This window comes from Scophthalmus maximus, chromosome 1 (assembly GCF_022379125.1).
Source record: "Scophthalmus maximus strain ysfricsl-2021 chromosome 1, ASM2237912v1, whole genome shotgun sequence".
In the NCBI taxonomy this organism is placed as follows: Eukaryota; Metazoa; Chordata; class Actinopteri; order Pleuronectiformes; family Scophthalmidae; genus Scophthalmus; species Scophthalmus maximus.
Genome location: NC_061515.1, coordinates 30877501 through 30892500, shown reverse-complemented (window position 1 = coordinate 30892500; position 15000 = coordinate 30877501). Strand labels below are relative to the sequence as shown.

The window sequence follows — 15000 nt, the reverse complement described above, 5'->3', positions numbered from 1 at the left end:
GTCATCTCCATGTTCCCGCTGGCCTGGTAGATGAGTGACAGGTTGAAGGCGATCTCCCTGCTCAGATCTACCTGGTCCTCAGCGATACCCTGCAGGCGGGACGGGGGGTGAAAGGATGGAGAGAGAGAGTGAAGAACCGGTAAAGCTGCATTATTTAGACCTGTGCACGAGAAACTGGAAGGAGAATGGATGTAGGTCCATTCATCAATGTCCTGAATTAAAGGGAATGAGAGGTTGCTAAATTTAAAGCAGGCTGAGCAATACAACACTAAAATGAACCTCTACCACCTGCTGTCGTTTGGTGATTTGAGCGTCAATGCGTGTTATTTACCTCCAGTTTCTGTGCGGGCAGTGAAAGTGCCTTCTGGTAGTAATGTATGGCCAAATGTGTGAGGCCCATCTGGTGCAGCGCTCGGCCCAGGTTGTACAAGCTCTCCTGACACTCCCCCCGCAGCTCCACGTAGCGCCACAGGAAGGAGAAACCCTGAACACACACACATCTGGTTATAAACACACAATGGTGTATAGAGAGGGTTTTATAAGAGGGTTTAGACGAACGCCGTACCTGCATCACCAGGATGTGTCGTTTGGCCACGAACTTCTGCGATGCCATGTGGAAGAAGGTGAGACCCACACAGAGGCTGTGCAGCGGGTTGTCGGGATGAGTCTGGAAGGCCTGCACATACTGGCCTGAAGATACCCAAAATTATCAACAGATATTTACTGTAAAAAAACGAAAAAGCAACTCTTTACCTTTTGATTCGCCGTTTCAATAAACCTTTTTTATTACTGCGTATTTTTTTGCAAACTCGAATCCTGTCATCTCTCGACTCCTTATCTACTTGACAGACGCCCAGGCACTCTAAAGTTTCACCACAACAAACAGCTCCTCCTGTATCTCTTTTTCAGGATAACGTTATCAGGGGGAAAAAACAAAACAGTCAAACATGCAAAGGAGGCGACAAGTGATCTTTCAAAGCTCTGCGAGCTGATTTACAAGCTGTACTGGGTTTATTGGACACCAGCAGCTGACGGGAAGGCAGAGCATAGTCTAAAAAAGATCTATGTTCCGCTTTAGTCAAGAGTCTGTGTGTGTGTGTTTTGTACCCAGAGCGTGTTTGAAGCTTCCTGACACCATGGCGTTGTGTCCACACAGGACACACAGGGCGTGGTTGTCAGGGTGTTTCAACAACAGACGCAGGCAGAACCGATGGTGTCGCTGGTGCTGAGATGTTATCGTCAACTGAGGAACGTGAAGGACGAGAAGTGTTAGAGATGCATTCACTTTTTTAAATCACGGATGTTTGGGTTTTTTTGCACACACACTGAGGCTCACCTGGTTGAAAACATTCCAGAGCTGAGGCAGATTCACATTATCCATCAGCATCAATCTGTTGAGCAAAGGCAAACAAAGACGGAGTATTTTATTAAGAACAGCAAGTTTCTACCGGTGATGGATCGTGTGCTGTGTGACGCCCTGTCTCCAGTGGCTCGTGAAGTATGAACCCGCAGCCACTGAGAGACTCCCGGTAACGTGACAGGAAGTCGTGTGGCGTGAACTGCACAGCGATCCTGTCGCGCTGCACGTGTACCTGATGTAGTTGTAGGCCTTGTAGTAGTTGCGGTCCAGGATGGTGGCGGACAGGCCGAAGAACTCCATCTCCTTCCTCTTGGGCTTGTTGTCGTAAAAGGAGTAGAACTCCATGGCCGACTCCACCAGCAGCTCCGCCTCCGCGTAGCGCTGCACCTCGCCCAGCGTCAGCACAGAGGTCACCAGCAGCTGCCACCAGTCCTCTTTGGACAGGACATTGGTCTTACCTGGTCACAGGGTAATCGCCAGAGCATCAGTGGATTAATAACTACTGTACAGAGGCAATAAAATAAATACAATTTGGTCTGGAAAGTTGGCTGCTTTTACATGATCTTCAAGTTTATTTTTTGTCTTCCAGGTTTTATTTCACGACACCTTGTGACAGCAGCAGATGCTTCACACTTCCTCTGGGCGGTCATTTCATACTGTAGTCACATTACCAGCTTCAGGACATTTAATCATGCAAAGTATAGATTACACAATTTTTAGTCAATGGGATAAAACACACAAAGCTTCAAACCTCTGAGGGAGAAATAAACATATGGCGACTGTTTGTAAGTGTTGACGGCGAAGAAAATATCGCCAACTGTTCTGTGTTGCTTCTGCCAACCACAGGTTCTGTACAGCAGCCAGCAGCCAGCAGACGCACTCACACTCACAGGCCACTTACCGGTGTTGTCCAGATAGGCAGCAACGTGGTCGTCGTTCTCTGGCAGCAGGTCTTTGACCTTCACCAGCCTCAGGTGAGTCTTACCGGACACGGTTACAGAGCGAACGCACACCCTAGCTCGCTGCATGGCCACCTAGGACGCGCACACACATATATATTTGAATCAGATAAAATTACTTCCTTGGCCAGGGACGTTATGTTGCAAGCAGGATTACGCAAAAACTAATTTCCACCAGCCTGGGCCTGGTTTTTGTGTCTGGTTTTGTTTTCCTCGTGACGCACAGGAGACGCCCACTGTGTGTTAGTTTTTGTTCTTTGTATTGATTTCTATTATTTAAGGTGCTACACGTGAGTGTGAGTGCATTTTGATTTCTATTATTTAAGGTGCTACACGTGAGTGTGAGTGCATTTGTGTGTGTCACCTTAAGCAGCATGGAGATCATCGTGATCATAGCATCCAGGTAATCCTGCATTTGTCCCTGAGTCTTCAGCAGAGTCGAGCGATGCAGGAGCAACTTCAGTTCCTGCAACAACAGCACATCTACTGATGTGAGTGTGAACACGACACACCTTGTGAGATTTCAGGAAAATATCCCAGTGAGCCCATGTGAGGATACAGCACCTTGATCGACTAACTTAAAAACACTGGGGTCCTTCTAACCTTCTGTGCGGCCGACGAGTCCTGTGAAAGCGTGTCGCTGTCGTACATGGACTCCAGGGCCTTGAGGGCCTCGTCGGGACGTCCCAGCTGCTGCTGCAGCGTGGCCAGGGAGAGCCGGGCCTCCAGGTGCAGCGGGGCCATATCCACCACCTTTGTGTAGCTGCCTGCCGACGCCTCCATGTGGCCCAGCGCCTTCAGGCACTCTGAGGGAACCGAGAGACACAAACAGAGAGATGAGCTTCTCAGATTATTATCAGTTGATAAGTAAAAACTATATGTATGGGAAGAAGTTTCATCACCTGCATGTCGGAGCCACACCACGGCCAGGTTGTACTTCTCGGAGATGACGAGGGTCGACAGCAGAGGCAGCGCGCAGAGGTACTCACCCTCCTCCAGGTAGGCTTCAGCTACGTCCAGGTGCAAGTCTCCAATCTCCTCCGAACTCTGCTCCATTAGCGAAGGCACCAGGATCTAGGAGCACAGTCACACAGACGGGTTAGGTTTTTGTTAATGATGTAGCTCGTGTGCTCTGATTGTGAAAGTTTACCTCCAGGGGCGGTAAGACATGCAGGTGAATGAGGCAGACGATTAGCTTGGCCCGCAGGTCGACTGGGACGGAGTCTGGTACCTGGACGTGTTGGATTTCACCTGGGGACACACACACACACACACACACACACACACACACACACACACACACACACACACACACACACACACACACACACACACACACACACACACACACACACACACACACACACACACACACACACACAGTTAACACTGTGTGTTTTGTTCAGCTATTTCCATGTGAAGCGAGAGGAGTGAGGAAGTTAAAAACCTTTTCCATCATGCCTCGCTCACCGTTCTCCTCTGTTGCCACTTCCTCCACAGTCTTTGTGCCTTCATCATTCTTCTTTTCCTCATGCTCCTCCTCCGTGATCGTTGTCGTCATTGTCTTCGTCTCCTCCTCCTCCGCCACTTCCTCTTGTGTCGGTACCGCGGAGTCTGATGTGGATTCAGCCCTGATCAAAATAATACCTGCAAACTGGACCAGGACCTTGGAAAGAAAACACACAAAATTAAGATTTTCAGACATGCACTGAAGACCTTTTTCCATTTTCCAGAAATGTTCCTGCCAGCCCCCTGGGAAACATTTCCCGGAGTTCATCATCTCTGAAAACAGCTTTATGCTCACTCAAACACTCAAACACACACACACACACACACACACACACACACACACACACACACACACACACACACACACACACACACACACACACACACACACACACACACACACACACACCTGCATGGCCTTGTTGTACTGGCGGCTGGAGATGTAGAGCTCAGAGGCCATGTTGATGACATCATCGCTGACAAGGGTGGGGTGGCGTTCCAGAGCTTCCTCTATCACACTCAGAGCTGAGGTCAAGTCATTACTTTCATAGTAACTCCTACACAATCACACACACACACACACGCACACACACAGATTAGCTGTCAGAGTGAAAATCCAACATCTGAGAATTTGGTTTTAAAAATAAAAATATATCAAAATATAGCTTTGTAATAACAGCATGTTGTGTGTTACATTCTCCCATTTGTCCGTGTGTGTGTGTGTGTGTGTTGTCGTACTTGGCCATGTCCCTGGAGAGCTGCATGAAGTGCTCGCCGTCCTCCTGCGGCAGCAGAGACAGGATCTTGCGGTAGCCGTCCATGCAGTGCTTGTGCTCGCCCAGGCGCATGTGGAGGCTGCAGCGCTCCCACAGGTAGCGCACATTCGTGGGGTCGTACTTGATGGCTGTCAATCAAAAAAAAGAAAGTCCATTTCGGGTGAAGCAGCATAGAGGCAGGGGCTAGTCAGTGCTTTCGATAACACACTACTGAAGTTGTTGATTACTGTGTGGTCTCTGTGATTAAAAAATAGACTTGTGTGTTTGCTGGATGAACCTTTGGAGTAGCAGACGACAGCCTGTTGGATGTTGTCCTGCTCCAGAGACATTTCGGCCAGTCGGACCCACTCCTCGCAGTTGGACGGGTTCAGGTGGGCGGCGATCAGACTGAACTGCAGCGCTTTGTCCCCGTCGCCTTCGTCCTCGTAGATCATAGCCAACGTGGCGAAAGGCTCGTAGGCCAGAGGAGCTGCAGGAGGAGGGAGAGGAGTTCAGATTCACTATGTTCTTACAACACATACAGACGAACGTAAACCTAGTTTCGTACCCTGTCTGATGATCTCCATGCACATCAGAATGGCGTCGTCTTTGTCTCCTCTGGCGTAGCGGATGTTGGCTTCTCCCATCAGGCCCCTCAGAGCTCGGGGCAGCTTGCTGCGATGCCGCCGCTCCTGCACACAAGCAGAGTCACAACCCAAACGCACTGGACATGAACAGACGCCCACACACGCCGTCGACGCGACCTCATCCTCACCCTCATCATCTTCTTGTTTTCTCGGTTCAGCTCCATCTCCAGTGCGAACACGTCTCCCACCGTCGGATCCTCCACCTCTTCTTCCTCCTCCAACTCCATCTTCTTCTCCTTCCTCCTCCTCCTCTCTGCTCTTCTCCCTCCTCGGCCCCCTCGCCTCTGCTTCTTCTCTGGCAGCACCACCTCCACCTTTCCCCCCTCTTCCTCCTCTTCCTCATCCACCTTGTAATCCTTATCATCTTGGTCATCAACATAACTCAAGCTGTCCTCCTCCTCCTCCTCTTCCTCTTCTTCCTCCTCTTCCTCATCCTCCTCAGAAGATGGTGGTTCTACTGTTTCTCCCATCATGGAGGCGAAGGCCAGCTGGACCCCTGGGCTGACTCCGTCTTCTGTCGGGAGAGGAGAGTGACGTCAGGGGTCAAATGTCAAAATTAAAACATCATACTAATCATCATTATTTCAGTGTCAGCCAAACAATCATATTACCGATTTTCCCCGGGATGTGTGTGGAGGTGGAGGGCTGAGCTTCCTCTCCCTCATCCCGAGCTGACACCCCGGACTCCTGAGGGGGGAAGTAAACACATGCCTCCTTGTTTACAATGCAGGTGTCAGAGGCGCTAGCTAGCATGCTAACTTAGCTCCGCCTTTATACACTTTTTGTTACCTTGGACTTCCGCTCGTCTCTCTTCCTGTCAAACTCCTCAAATGTGATCCTCCCCTCCAGGTAGTCGATCAGCTCCGAACTGAAGCCCGACATGCCTCCGTCTGTGTCGCAGCAGCTTCACAACATTCGACACGAACGAGCAGAAATAAACAAAACTCGCCGGCGCCCTTCAACTTCCGCCGTGACGCCCCTATCACTTCCGGGTTGGTGTCAACAACAATATTGGTTTTCAGCGCCATCTAGTGGTGCATAACGATACCGGTAAACCGACACAAACCTTTTTCTTTTCAATGATTTTATTGAAAATATTAGATATAGAAAAACAAACATAATTTACTGAAACAAATAAAGTACAAGGTATCTGCAAAAGGAGCAGCGACATACAGATGTGACTGTCTCCTGACAGCTGATAAACTTTAATATTTGAATTGCAATTATGAACATATGTTCTCGACTGATATGTGTCAAATAAAAAGGCACAGAAAATATACATTAATTCTTTAGAACAATGAAATACATCCTCATACCAGGGGAAATCTTTTGTGTGTGTTTTTATGCCTTTTACTAATTTGAATTGAATTTTAAAAGCAACTTAAATTCATGTGAGAAAAAGAAAGTGGGGGATACTTTTAGGAATCTATTCTTGTTAATGAAACAGTGAATAATAGTCATGTTGGGGGACACGAGTGTTTGATTTTTGTACTGTTAATGTTTCTAGTGGAAACCACGTGTGTGGTTTAAAGGTTTGAGTCCAAGTTACAGAAGCCAACAGTTGTGATGACATCACATTCTGATTTGGCTTTGATCCTGCTTTGATACGAATGTTCCGGTGAGATATATAATATAATATATATATATATATATGAAGGAGAAGGACTTCAGTCAGTTGCAGCCTGACCTCTGAGCAAGAAGCAGACTCTCTCCTTACCTTCATCACCCAGAGTCTCTGTTTTCCTCCAACATGCAGTGGAACGAGAACTCAAGAGCCGAGGTAAGATCCTCTAAGCAGCTGTTAAAGTCTCCAGTCCAAGATGTAAGATGAAATTGCTCCATCTTTCCCAAGCAGCCACAAGGACAAAATAAGTCCATGTTAAATTAAAGTAGGAGGATGGGACTGTATGTTTTTACCTGTCATTTCTATAATTTGTGTCTCAGTCATTTGGACACATGGAGTCCGGAGATGGTCCCAGCAACCAAAGTCAAGACATGACTATGCTGCAAAGCTGCTTCCAGGGCTTCAAGATGGAGAACTGGCAGCTGGCGAAGGAGTTCACTGCTCTGAAGAAGCAGCTGGCCCGAGTGACCAGCAGCTGGAAGGAGGAGAAAGGCAAGTTGTTGGACGAGAGGATCAACGCTGCTTTAAGAGCAAGAGAAGAATTGGACGACATGGTAAAGAAGATTGAGCAGTCGAGGGCCCGACGGATGGACATGGGAGAACAGATGGGCGACATGAAAGAGAAGATTGAAACAAAGAACCTGGACATCGCTCTGTTAAATGAGCATCTTCGGCGGCGGGAGGCCGAGACTCAGCAGCTGGAAGCTGAGATCGTCCAGAGCGACTCTGTGTGGCAGGACAGAGTCGCTCTGGAGCAGAGACTCAGGAGTGAGCAGGAGGCCAACACCAGAGCAGAAGAGGAGCTGGACAAGAAGCTCGGAGAGGCTGAGGAGAGGTGGCTCTCCATCCAACACGACTCACAGAGACTAGTCGACCAGATGGAGGAGGACGTAAATCTCCTCATCCTGAAAAACGAGGAGCTGCAGGTAACAACTGAACGTTTGATTCTGATGTTGGACTTTGAAGGAGAAAATACTGAAAACGCATGTTTCTCTGTCTTTTCAGGAACTCGTGCTCATGTCTGACAAAGAGAAGGCGAGGGGAAAGGAAGAGGAGAAGGAGGAAGAGAAGAGACTGAAGAGGGAGAGGAAAGGGCAGGAGAAGAAGGAGAAGAAGGAAAGAGAGAAGGAGGAGAAGAAAGAAATGAAGAAGAGAGAGGAAGAAAAGTAGCAAGACAGACAATTATTCAAACTTTTCCTTTAACTACGACCCCCCCCCCCGCCCCCCCCCCCCCCCCCCCCGTTCAGCCTCTCTTCCTCATTGAAGAAAAATAATTAAAATAATTATGAATTATTTTGAAAAATTAATGATCTCCTTTTTTTCTGTCATTGTGATTTGGGAACAGTGTGAATTCACCTGCTACAAGGTTCCAGATATTTACCTTATTTAACTTGATATCTTTAATGTTCATCTTTGTACAATAAATGAAGTGTTTGTACAGTGTGTGGGTTTTAGGGCATCAGAGAAATACCGCCATCCAGTGGTTAAACTTCAGTACTGCAGTGGTTTGACTTTTTCAAAAAGATTAAAATGTATTCAAACCATTTCACTTTATCCTTCTTCTAATCCTTTCTGTTGATTAAACGTATTCCAGTGGTTCATGCACGTGTATATTCAGTCAAGAGTCCAAACGACTGCAATGTTTTTGTTGTTAAAATAAATAAGAAATTATAGTAGGCACTTCCGCATTGGCTTCACTTTCCGGATCCGGTGACGGACGTCCATTTTTTTAATCTATGGTCTCTAGTCCATAATGCTCACAAAGATACACAATATGTACACATATTAACACACATGAATCAAAACAAACATCCTGTTAATACGCACACACACGCTGCAGTGTGTGTAAATGTAAAATAACGTACAATATTTTGTTTTAAACTCGTCATCATGATGTTAGATCTGATTGTGATGACGTAGCAGATGATTATTGATCTCCCGGGGTGCGCTCCCTCTATCTCTGCCCTCCATTTCCTGTGACCTGTGCCCTTATATAGACTCCCCCCTTCCTGTGCATCTTATTACCACCAATTATCTCAAACAGTGCAAGATCTTAACAATGGCTGCTGCAGCCTGTCGAAGGAGGGATAACAACACGAGTTTAATAATCATTGGAAGAGGCCTTTTCTGAATTGAATTCATATCTTCGCATATTCGTATCATACTTTTTGGGGTCACTTGTTTTCAATGACCCCATCCAAGAAGGATGTCCCCGGATGACCGAGCAGCTCAGGTCACGTGATGTCACGTTCAGCACGACGTGTTTGTTCAGTCGGGACCAGGTCCCTGATGACGTCAAAGCAAACCTGTCGCAGGTGGGGACCGGTGCTCATTCAACAGGCTCCGCGTTATCGCATTGTTTTTTATTATGATCTCCCATGTATGAAATATGAAATAAGAGACCTCCTCCCGTTTCTGTTCCAGCTCTCGCCCTCAGCCTTCATCAGATTCCTCTCATCCCTCCGATCGTTACGTGAGCTGGACGGTCGCGATCCGACCAACTGTGATGAAGCCGACGGCAGGTGAGTGACATTCACAATATTAATATGCATTGTAACATTATCTCACAGACAAAAAGAAGGAAAGACATCAAAGAGGGAGTTATGTATTTCAGAGCCCAGATCAAAATTGTATTTCATCCTTTTACTTGTGAGATTTACAAACAAGTTACATCAAAAATAATTGCATCAAAATAAAACATGTGTTATGCATTGTCCCATCTGCAGGATACAACATCTCATTGTCTTGTAGCTGAAAAATGTCAGTTTTAGGAAACTGTGGATGTGGACAAGTTTTAATATAATCAAGGATGAAACAAAGTATTTGTTTATAAACAATTTATTATTTTCATTATCAATTCATATATCGATTATTGGAAAAAGATTTTGTTCAGACAGAAGTGAAGCTGTAACAGTGACGTCTTCAAATGTCCGTAACTGATAATCAAAATCATTTTAATTAATAGAATATTTCAGCTGTACATATACAGCCGTACACAACCAAGTCAAATATTAGGTTGAGCCCCTCCCCCCACCAGTTATTAATGTTCAATCCCCTGATCGCTCATGCTTCAGGAAATATATATTTGCACAACTGCAGAAATTCTTCTGCTCCGTTTGCTCCGAATGGAAGAAAAATCATATGTGAAGCCGATGATGTCGATTCGTTGACCCTGTTCAGTTCGCAGTATATTTACACGCGTGCACAGCGACAGGCTGTGAGAGTGTGTCAACAGGGAAAAGCAGAGCGCTGCACGGCAGTGTTTGTGTGTCTGTGATTATTCTTGTTCTCTTATCAGGACTCATTTACACCGCTCAGCAGGTCGACACAAAGAGCAGCACAGGCCGATCGCCTCACGATAACCGCCGCCCCACTTCTCCTGGGATCAGTTCAGTAGAAAGAGTAGTGTACCCTGACCTGTAAACTCCAGGTTGAATCCCGTCTACGAAGGGACAGTTTCCACAGAGACGCCGTGAACTTAATGGAACAGTAGCAACATCACTGCAATGTCCCGCGTTCAGTTCCATGCCGAGTCAACGAGGACCTGGGAGGTCACGTCAGGGATTTTCTTGAGAAAAAAATCATGTATAAACTTGCAAAAATCCTAAATATCTACTTCATTATTTACTAAATATAAGTATCTACTTTTTTGTTTTTTAACCAGGTGACTGAGGAATCTGTCTCGTGATGAACGGGACTCCGGGCGGCTGTACGTCAGAGATGCCTCCGGGCTTCCTGCCTCGTCTCAGAGGCCTGTACATCGCCACCGAGCTCGTCATCGCCACGCTGGCCGTCATCGGAAACGTCCTGGTCTGTGTGGCCGTCACCCGCAACAAGAAGCTGCGCACGGTCACCAACTACTTCCTGGTGCGGAGACAAGTCAACACAATCTTCACACATGAGCCGGCTGAGATCTGGAGGAGTAAAACAGTGCTTGTTATTGTGTGTGTGTGTGTGTGAAGGTTTCACTGGCAGTGGCCGACATCCTGGTGGGCTTGGTGGCCATCCCCTGTGCGGTGCTGACGGACCTGGGTGAACCTCGACACAACCTGCCGCTCTGCCTGGTGCTGCTCAGCATCCTGATCGTACTCACTCAGGTACCAACCAAGAACAAGGGAGCTGCTCTGTGAAGCCAGAAAAAAATCAAAAGAATTTCCCAGAATCTAAACCACAGACTGTATATAAAGAAAGGACGCAGTCACTGCGAAAGTGAAGCAACCTGTATTCTCTGGAATGACCAGCAGAGGGGGACTCTTCATTAACATACCATAAAGAAACGTATCCGAATGGCTCCCTCTGTTGCAGAGCTCCATCCTGAGCCTGTTGGCCGTCGCAGCAGAGCGCTACATGGCGATCCTGCTGCCCTTCCAGTACCAGCGCATGATGAGCCCCAGGAACGCCCAGCGGGCCCTGCTGGTCACCTGGGGCCTCGGGGCCCTGTCCGGCTCCGTGCCGCTCATGGACTGGAAGAGACAACCAGCCGACTCTGAGTAAGAGGAGGAGGAGGGGTCGATGAATGGATGGTAACATCACAGGAAAATGAAAGAAAGATTTTCTCCTGCTCTCTCTCTCTCATCCCTCTTCCTTCCTCTCCACTCTGTCCTTCCAGCTACTGCGTCTTCACCTGTGTGGTGGACATGAGCTACATGGTTTACTTCAACTTCTTCTGCTGCCTGCTGGTGCCTCTGCTCTTCATGTTCATCATCTACGGCCACATCTTCCTCACCGTCCGCCGTCAACTCCGACGCATCGCCGTGGCCACCAGGGGAACCGGCGAGGACGGCAGCGGGAGCGGCAGGACGGGGACGGAGGACTCCGGGAGCTTGGCCGCTGGGGAGCGATCGGGAGGTGAGGTCGACCGGGGGACGGGAAGGGGAACAGGCAGACGACCGGAGGACCAGAGTGAGGCTGAGGTGAGGGCAGGGGAGGAAGTGGAGTCTGGCTTCGGGTCCGTGATTGACACTCAGACTTCTACCGTCTTCCCAAAGCCAGGCGTCAGGAGCGCCTCGGAAAACCTTAACTCCACTCCGCGTCCGGGAGAATCCAAATCCAACACCCGCACCCGTCAGGAAGCGAGGAAGGCCACGTCCCTCTTCCTCGTCCTCTTCCTCTTCATGGTGTGCTGGCTGCCCATCCACCTCATTAACTGCATCCTGCTGCTCTGCCCGAACTGCGACGTGCCCATGTCGCTCACGCTCGCGGCCATTTTGCTTTCCCACGCCAACTCGGCCCTGAACCCCATCCTGTACGCCTACAGGATGAGGTCGTTCCGACACACTCTGACGGGAATGTGGAGGGGAGTGTGGCGCGTCAGGCCCAAACACCAGTAGACGAGACCTGTAAATGATTCTGTGTACAAGGTTGCGTTAGATCTAGTTTTCTTTGGCCACTAGGGGGCAGTGCCACTTTCAAAAAGGAGATTCAGCGCTAATTGTCCCCTCCACCTACAAAAAATATATTTTTTTAAGATTTTGAAAAAGTTTAAAATGATCTATTGATTATAAAACATTTTTCTACTTATTTTATGCAAAAAAAGGAGGGCAATGGTGCACATTTATGAAAATAAGGGTTGAGCCTTGGCTAGATATACAAAAATAAATAAGCAGAAGTGCAAATATACAAGTGCTAACGTACAAATAATTGTAATGAAGTGAAAAAGAAGTGGCCACAATATTTGCTCAAAGGAACTGCAAAAGTGATTAGATAGTGAAAAAAAGAAAAAACATGAAAATGTAATATTCTTGAGCTTAAAGCATAAAGTCTGTAAAATGTACAACGTCTGAACGTGCTGCTGCTTATTAATATCGTAATATTAAAAGTTTGCGGTTGTGGAAATGATTTTAACAGTGCGCAGCATCAAATCAGAGGCGAGTCGATTCAACATAACTGCGTGCTTTATTGATATACAGTAAAGCATTTTATAATACAGTAGTAAGGCATATATTTGGTGGAATCTGATATGTTGTGAAGTATCTGATGCGTTATTTGAAAAAATGTTGTGATAATGAAATAAATGTTAGAAATGAAAAACAAAAACAGACAAAATCAATCAAATTCAGTGTCTGGACCAAAAACAAAAAACAAAACCTCTTGGATCATGCGGCAAGAATATGACGTTGAAAACACACGTGTGTGTTTGTGTACAACGCTGCACGTCTCAGTGGTTCCACTTTAAATAAGGATGGATTGGATTTAGTCGTACATGCTAATATCGTAACACTCACACGGCACAGAACTAAATTTTTTAACCAAAGACCAACTGTAACACAACAAGAATAAATGCATCGTCCACACACACAAAACAAATATCGAGTTACGTCCCAGGGATGACGACAGTAGTGCCACTTTGATTCGTGTAAAATGTTTCTATACTCGAGTCGTAGAAAATCTGACGGATGAGAAACGCAGCGAACGCGTCCGAACATTCGGACCAGAGGCTCGATTCATCGAACCTGAATCAATCAGCCAACAACAATCAATCAGAAGAGTGCAGGGTCGAGTTACAGTAGAGAAATCATTCGCCTCTGAACTAGATTTAAACAATTTACACGAGGTAGAGCTTATGTCACTGGGCTTTCCAAGAAGTCAAATGTAATTATTGAAATTCAAAAGGAACTTTTCCTCTAAAATAATCTCCGCTCACATTCATCCGAGTTCCTCTTCCAGTGATTCTGTCAACATGTGAACCAACACAGTGAACTGTGAGCACTCAAACAAACACTGATTATTAATGTTCCATTGCAACATCAGGATTTTAAGAGAGGAGGTGGAAAGTCCTGAGTAGAACTGACGTTTTTAAAGTTCCACATCGAATCATAGAGTTTGTAATATGGAAGATGGCGGTTGTGTGACTCATGTCCTCCCCCTTTCCCACCAACGAGCCAATCATCTGCTCACCAAGCTAATTGTTTAATCACACAACCTTGCACTTGTGTTGCAGAAATGTAACCGGTGACAAAACCTTTTGGGGGTAAAGTACGACCACATCCAGATTTTGAGAATAAAAGTCGGAATATTACGAGATGTAGTTGAAAAGTCAACACTTTTAAAGTGCTTAAAATATATATTTTTTCATACGTATGATTCTTTAAATGTAGTTTTTACGACCAGGTAAGAATTGAAAGTGACAGAAGCCTGGTTTTATTCGTTTGTCATCACTTCCTGGGGGGTAATTCCAAGATGGCTGAGCTGTTTTTCAAGTAATTTTAATCCGACTGTACGATTGTTTCCGTAAACGTTTTCCTCCCTGTGTCTGTCAGCTACCTGCTACTGCTGCACACGGTTCACTGTGCTGGAAACTAATCCTGTTGCCATGGGGATGGATGAAAAGATAGGACGGATGAATGAACAAAATAAAATATAATATGAAGTTTTTAAGCCAAAGCCCAAAGAAACAAAACTGTAATGCAATGTGTAAATTAGGCAACACACACACACACACACACACACACACACACAGACAACGTACTGTAAAGAACCAGGATGCCTGCATTACCTTGACAGTAGTGTACGCTGTTATCTCAGTAAGCACCCTTATGATTACAATCATTCATATTTTTTTTGGGATACAAATAACTGAAATGCTTTTGTAGCCGTTTTTTCCCAGATTACAAAGAGATGAGAAACGTATGACCACGCCCACTCGCCTCTCGTCCTCCCCCCGGTTTTATACAGTTGCATAGAAGTTTAAAAACCAGCCTCTGTTAATAACAAAACAACTTCAGGACGTTTTAAGAAACTACTGAAATCTACAAGTTATAATGTTTTTCCTTTTTTTAAATTTTAAACGCATCGTTGGAACCGCAACCCTTCACAAAAATAGACGTTATATATATATTCTCTTTGTAAACTGTGTTTCCAATCCAGTTGTTTTGACTAGAAAAGCATGCTATAGGTGGAGGGGAGGGGAGGGGGGGGTCAGAACGGCAGCGCCTCGTGCTGTTCGGCGCTCTGCTCGTCCGTCATCACGCTGACCAGCGACTCCATGGCTCGGCCCAGATCGTCGGCCATGTGGAACAAACTGCCGATACTGCGACCTGGACAGAGACGGAGGGAGGGTTAGAGAATGGACTCGCTGATCGGAGCGATCTGTTCTCTCGCTCAAACACACGCTTTGTCCTTTACGCTCCCGCTAACTCGTCCTGGA

General features: G+C 46.6%; 4 protein-coding genes across 13 annotated transcripts in view; 2 read left to right on the top strand and 2 right to left on the bottom strand.

The window, feature by feature from the left end:
* Positions 1-6218, bottom strand: part of gtf3c3 (general transcription factor IIIC, polypeptide 3) — a 6842-nt gene extending 624 nt beyond the window's left edge. Inside the window, exons 1-19 of one of the 2 annotated variants that reach the window (XM_035626131.2) lie at positions 6020-6218; positions 5842-5917; positions 5359-5744; positions 5152-5275; positions 4882-5073; positions 4567-4732; positions 4238-4385; positions 3790-3985; positions 3470-3570; positions 3222-3393; positions 2923-3125; positions 2684-2785; positions 2262-2394; positions 1593-1818; positions 1337-1391; positions 1108-1243; positions 566-690; positions 332-484; positions 1-89 (exon numbers count right to left, since the gene is read on the bottom strand). The exon at positions 1-89 is cut by the window's left edge and continues 624 nt beyond it. In XM_035626131.2, the coding sequence (XP_035482024.2) occupies positions 1-89; positions 332-484; positions 566-690; positions 1108-1243; positions 1337-1391; positions 1593-1818; positions 2262-2394; positions 2684-2785; positions 2923-3125; positions 3222-3393; positions 3470-3570; positions 3790-3985; positions 4238-4385; positions 4567-4732; positions 4882-5073; positions 5152-5275; positions 5359-5744; positions 5842-5917; positions 6020-6112 (2876 nt within the window). In that variant the 5' untranslated portion in view covers positions 6113-6218. Of the gene's footprint in view, positions 90-331; positions 485-565; positions 724-1107; positions 1244-1336; positions 1392-1592; positions 1819-2261; positions 2395-2683; positions 2786-2922; positions 3126-3221; positions 3394-3469; positions 3571-3789; positions 3986-4237; positions 4386-4566; positions 4733-4881; positions 5074-5151; positions 5276-5358; positions 5745-5841; positions 5918-6019 lie in introns of those variants that run through there. The other variant, XR_004790214.2, reaches the window with a different exon arrangement.
* A 651-nt stretch (positions 6219-6869) lies between these two features.
* On the top strand, positions 6870-8024 carry LOC118301122 (vicilin-like seed storage protein At2g18540). The gene is made up of 3 exons (XM_035626304.2): positions 6870-7010; positions 7175-7780; positions 7860-8024. Exons 1-3 carry the CDS (start codon positions 6981-6983, stop codon positions 8022-8024), a joined length of 801 nt encoding a protein of 266 aa, XP_035482197.1. The 5' UTR covers positions 6870-6980.
* A 1033-nt stretch (positions 8025-9057) lies between these two features.
* On the top strand, positions 9058-12940 carry LOC118301117 (adenosine receptor A2a-like). The gene is made up of 6 exons (XM_035626261.2): positions 9058-9169; positions 9279-9376; positions 10519-10721; positions 10817-10951; positions 11160-11344; positions 11464-12940. The coding sequence occupies exons 3-6, from the start codon at positions 10542-10544 to the stop codon at positions 12182-12184; spliced, it is 1221 nt and encodes a 406-aa protein (XP_035482154.1). The 5' UTR covers positions 9058-9169; positions 9279-9376; positions 10519-10541; the 3' UTR covers positions 12185-12940.
* Positions 12731-15000, bottom strand: part of dmd (dystrophin) — a 154378-nt gene continuing 152108 nt past the window's right edge. For all 9 annotated transcript variants that reach the window (XM_035626047.2, XM_035626075.2, XM_035626055.2 and 6 more), the window contains one exon: positions 12731-14890. In XM_035626047.2, coding sequence (XP_035481940.2) covers positions 14772-14890 — 119 coding nt within the window. In that variant the 3' untranslated portion in view covers positions 12731-14771. The remainder of the gene's footprint in view (positions 14891-15000) is intronic.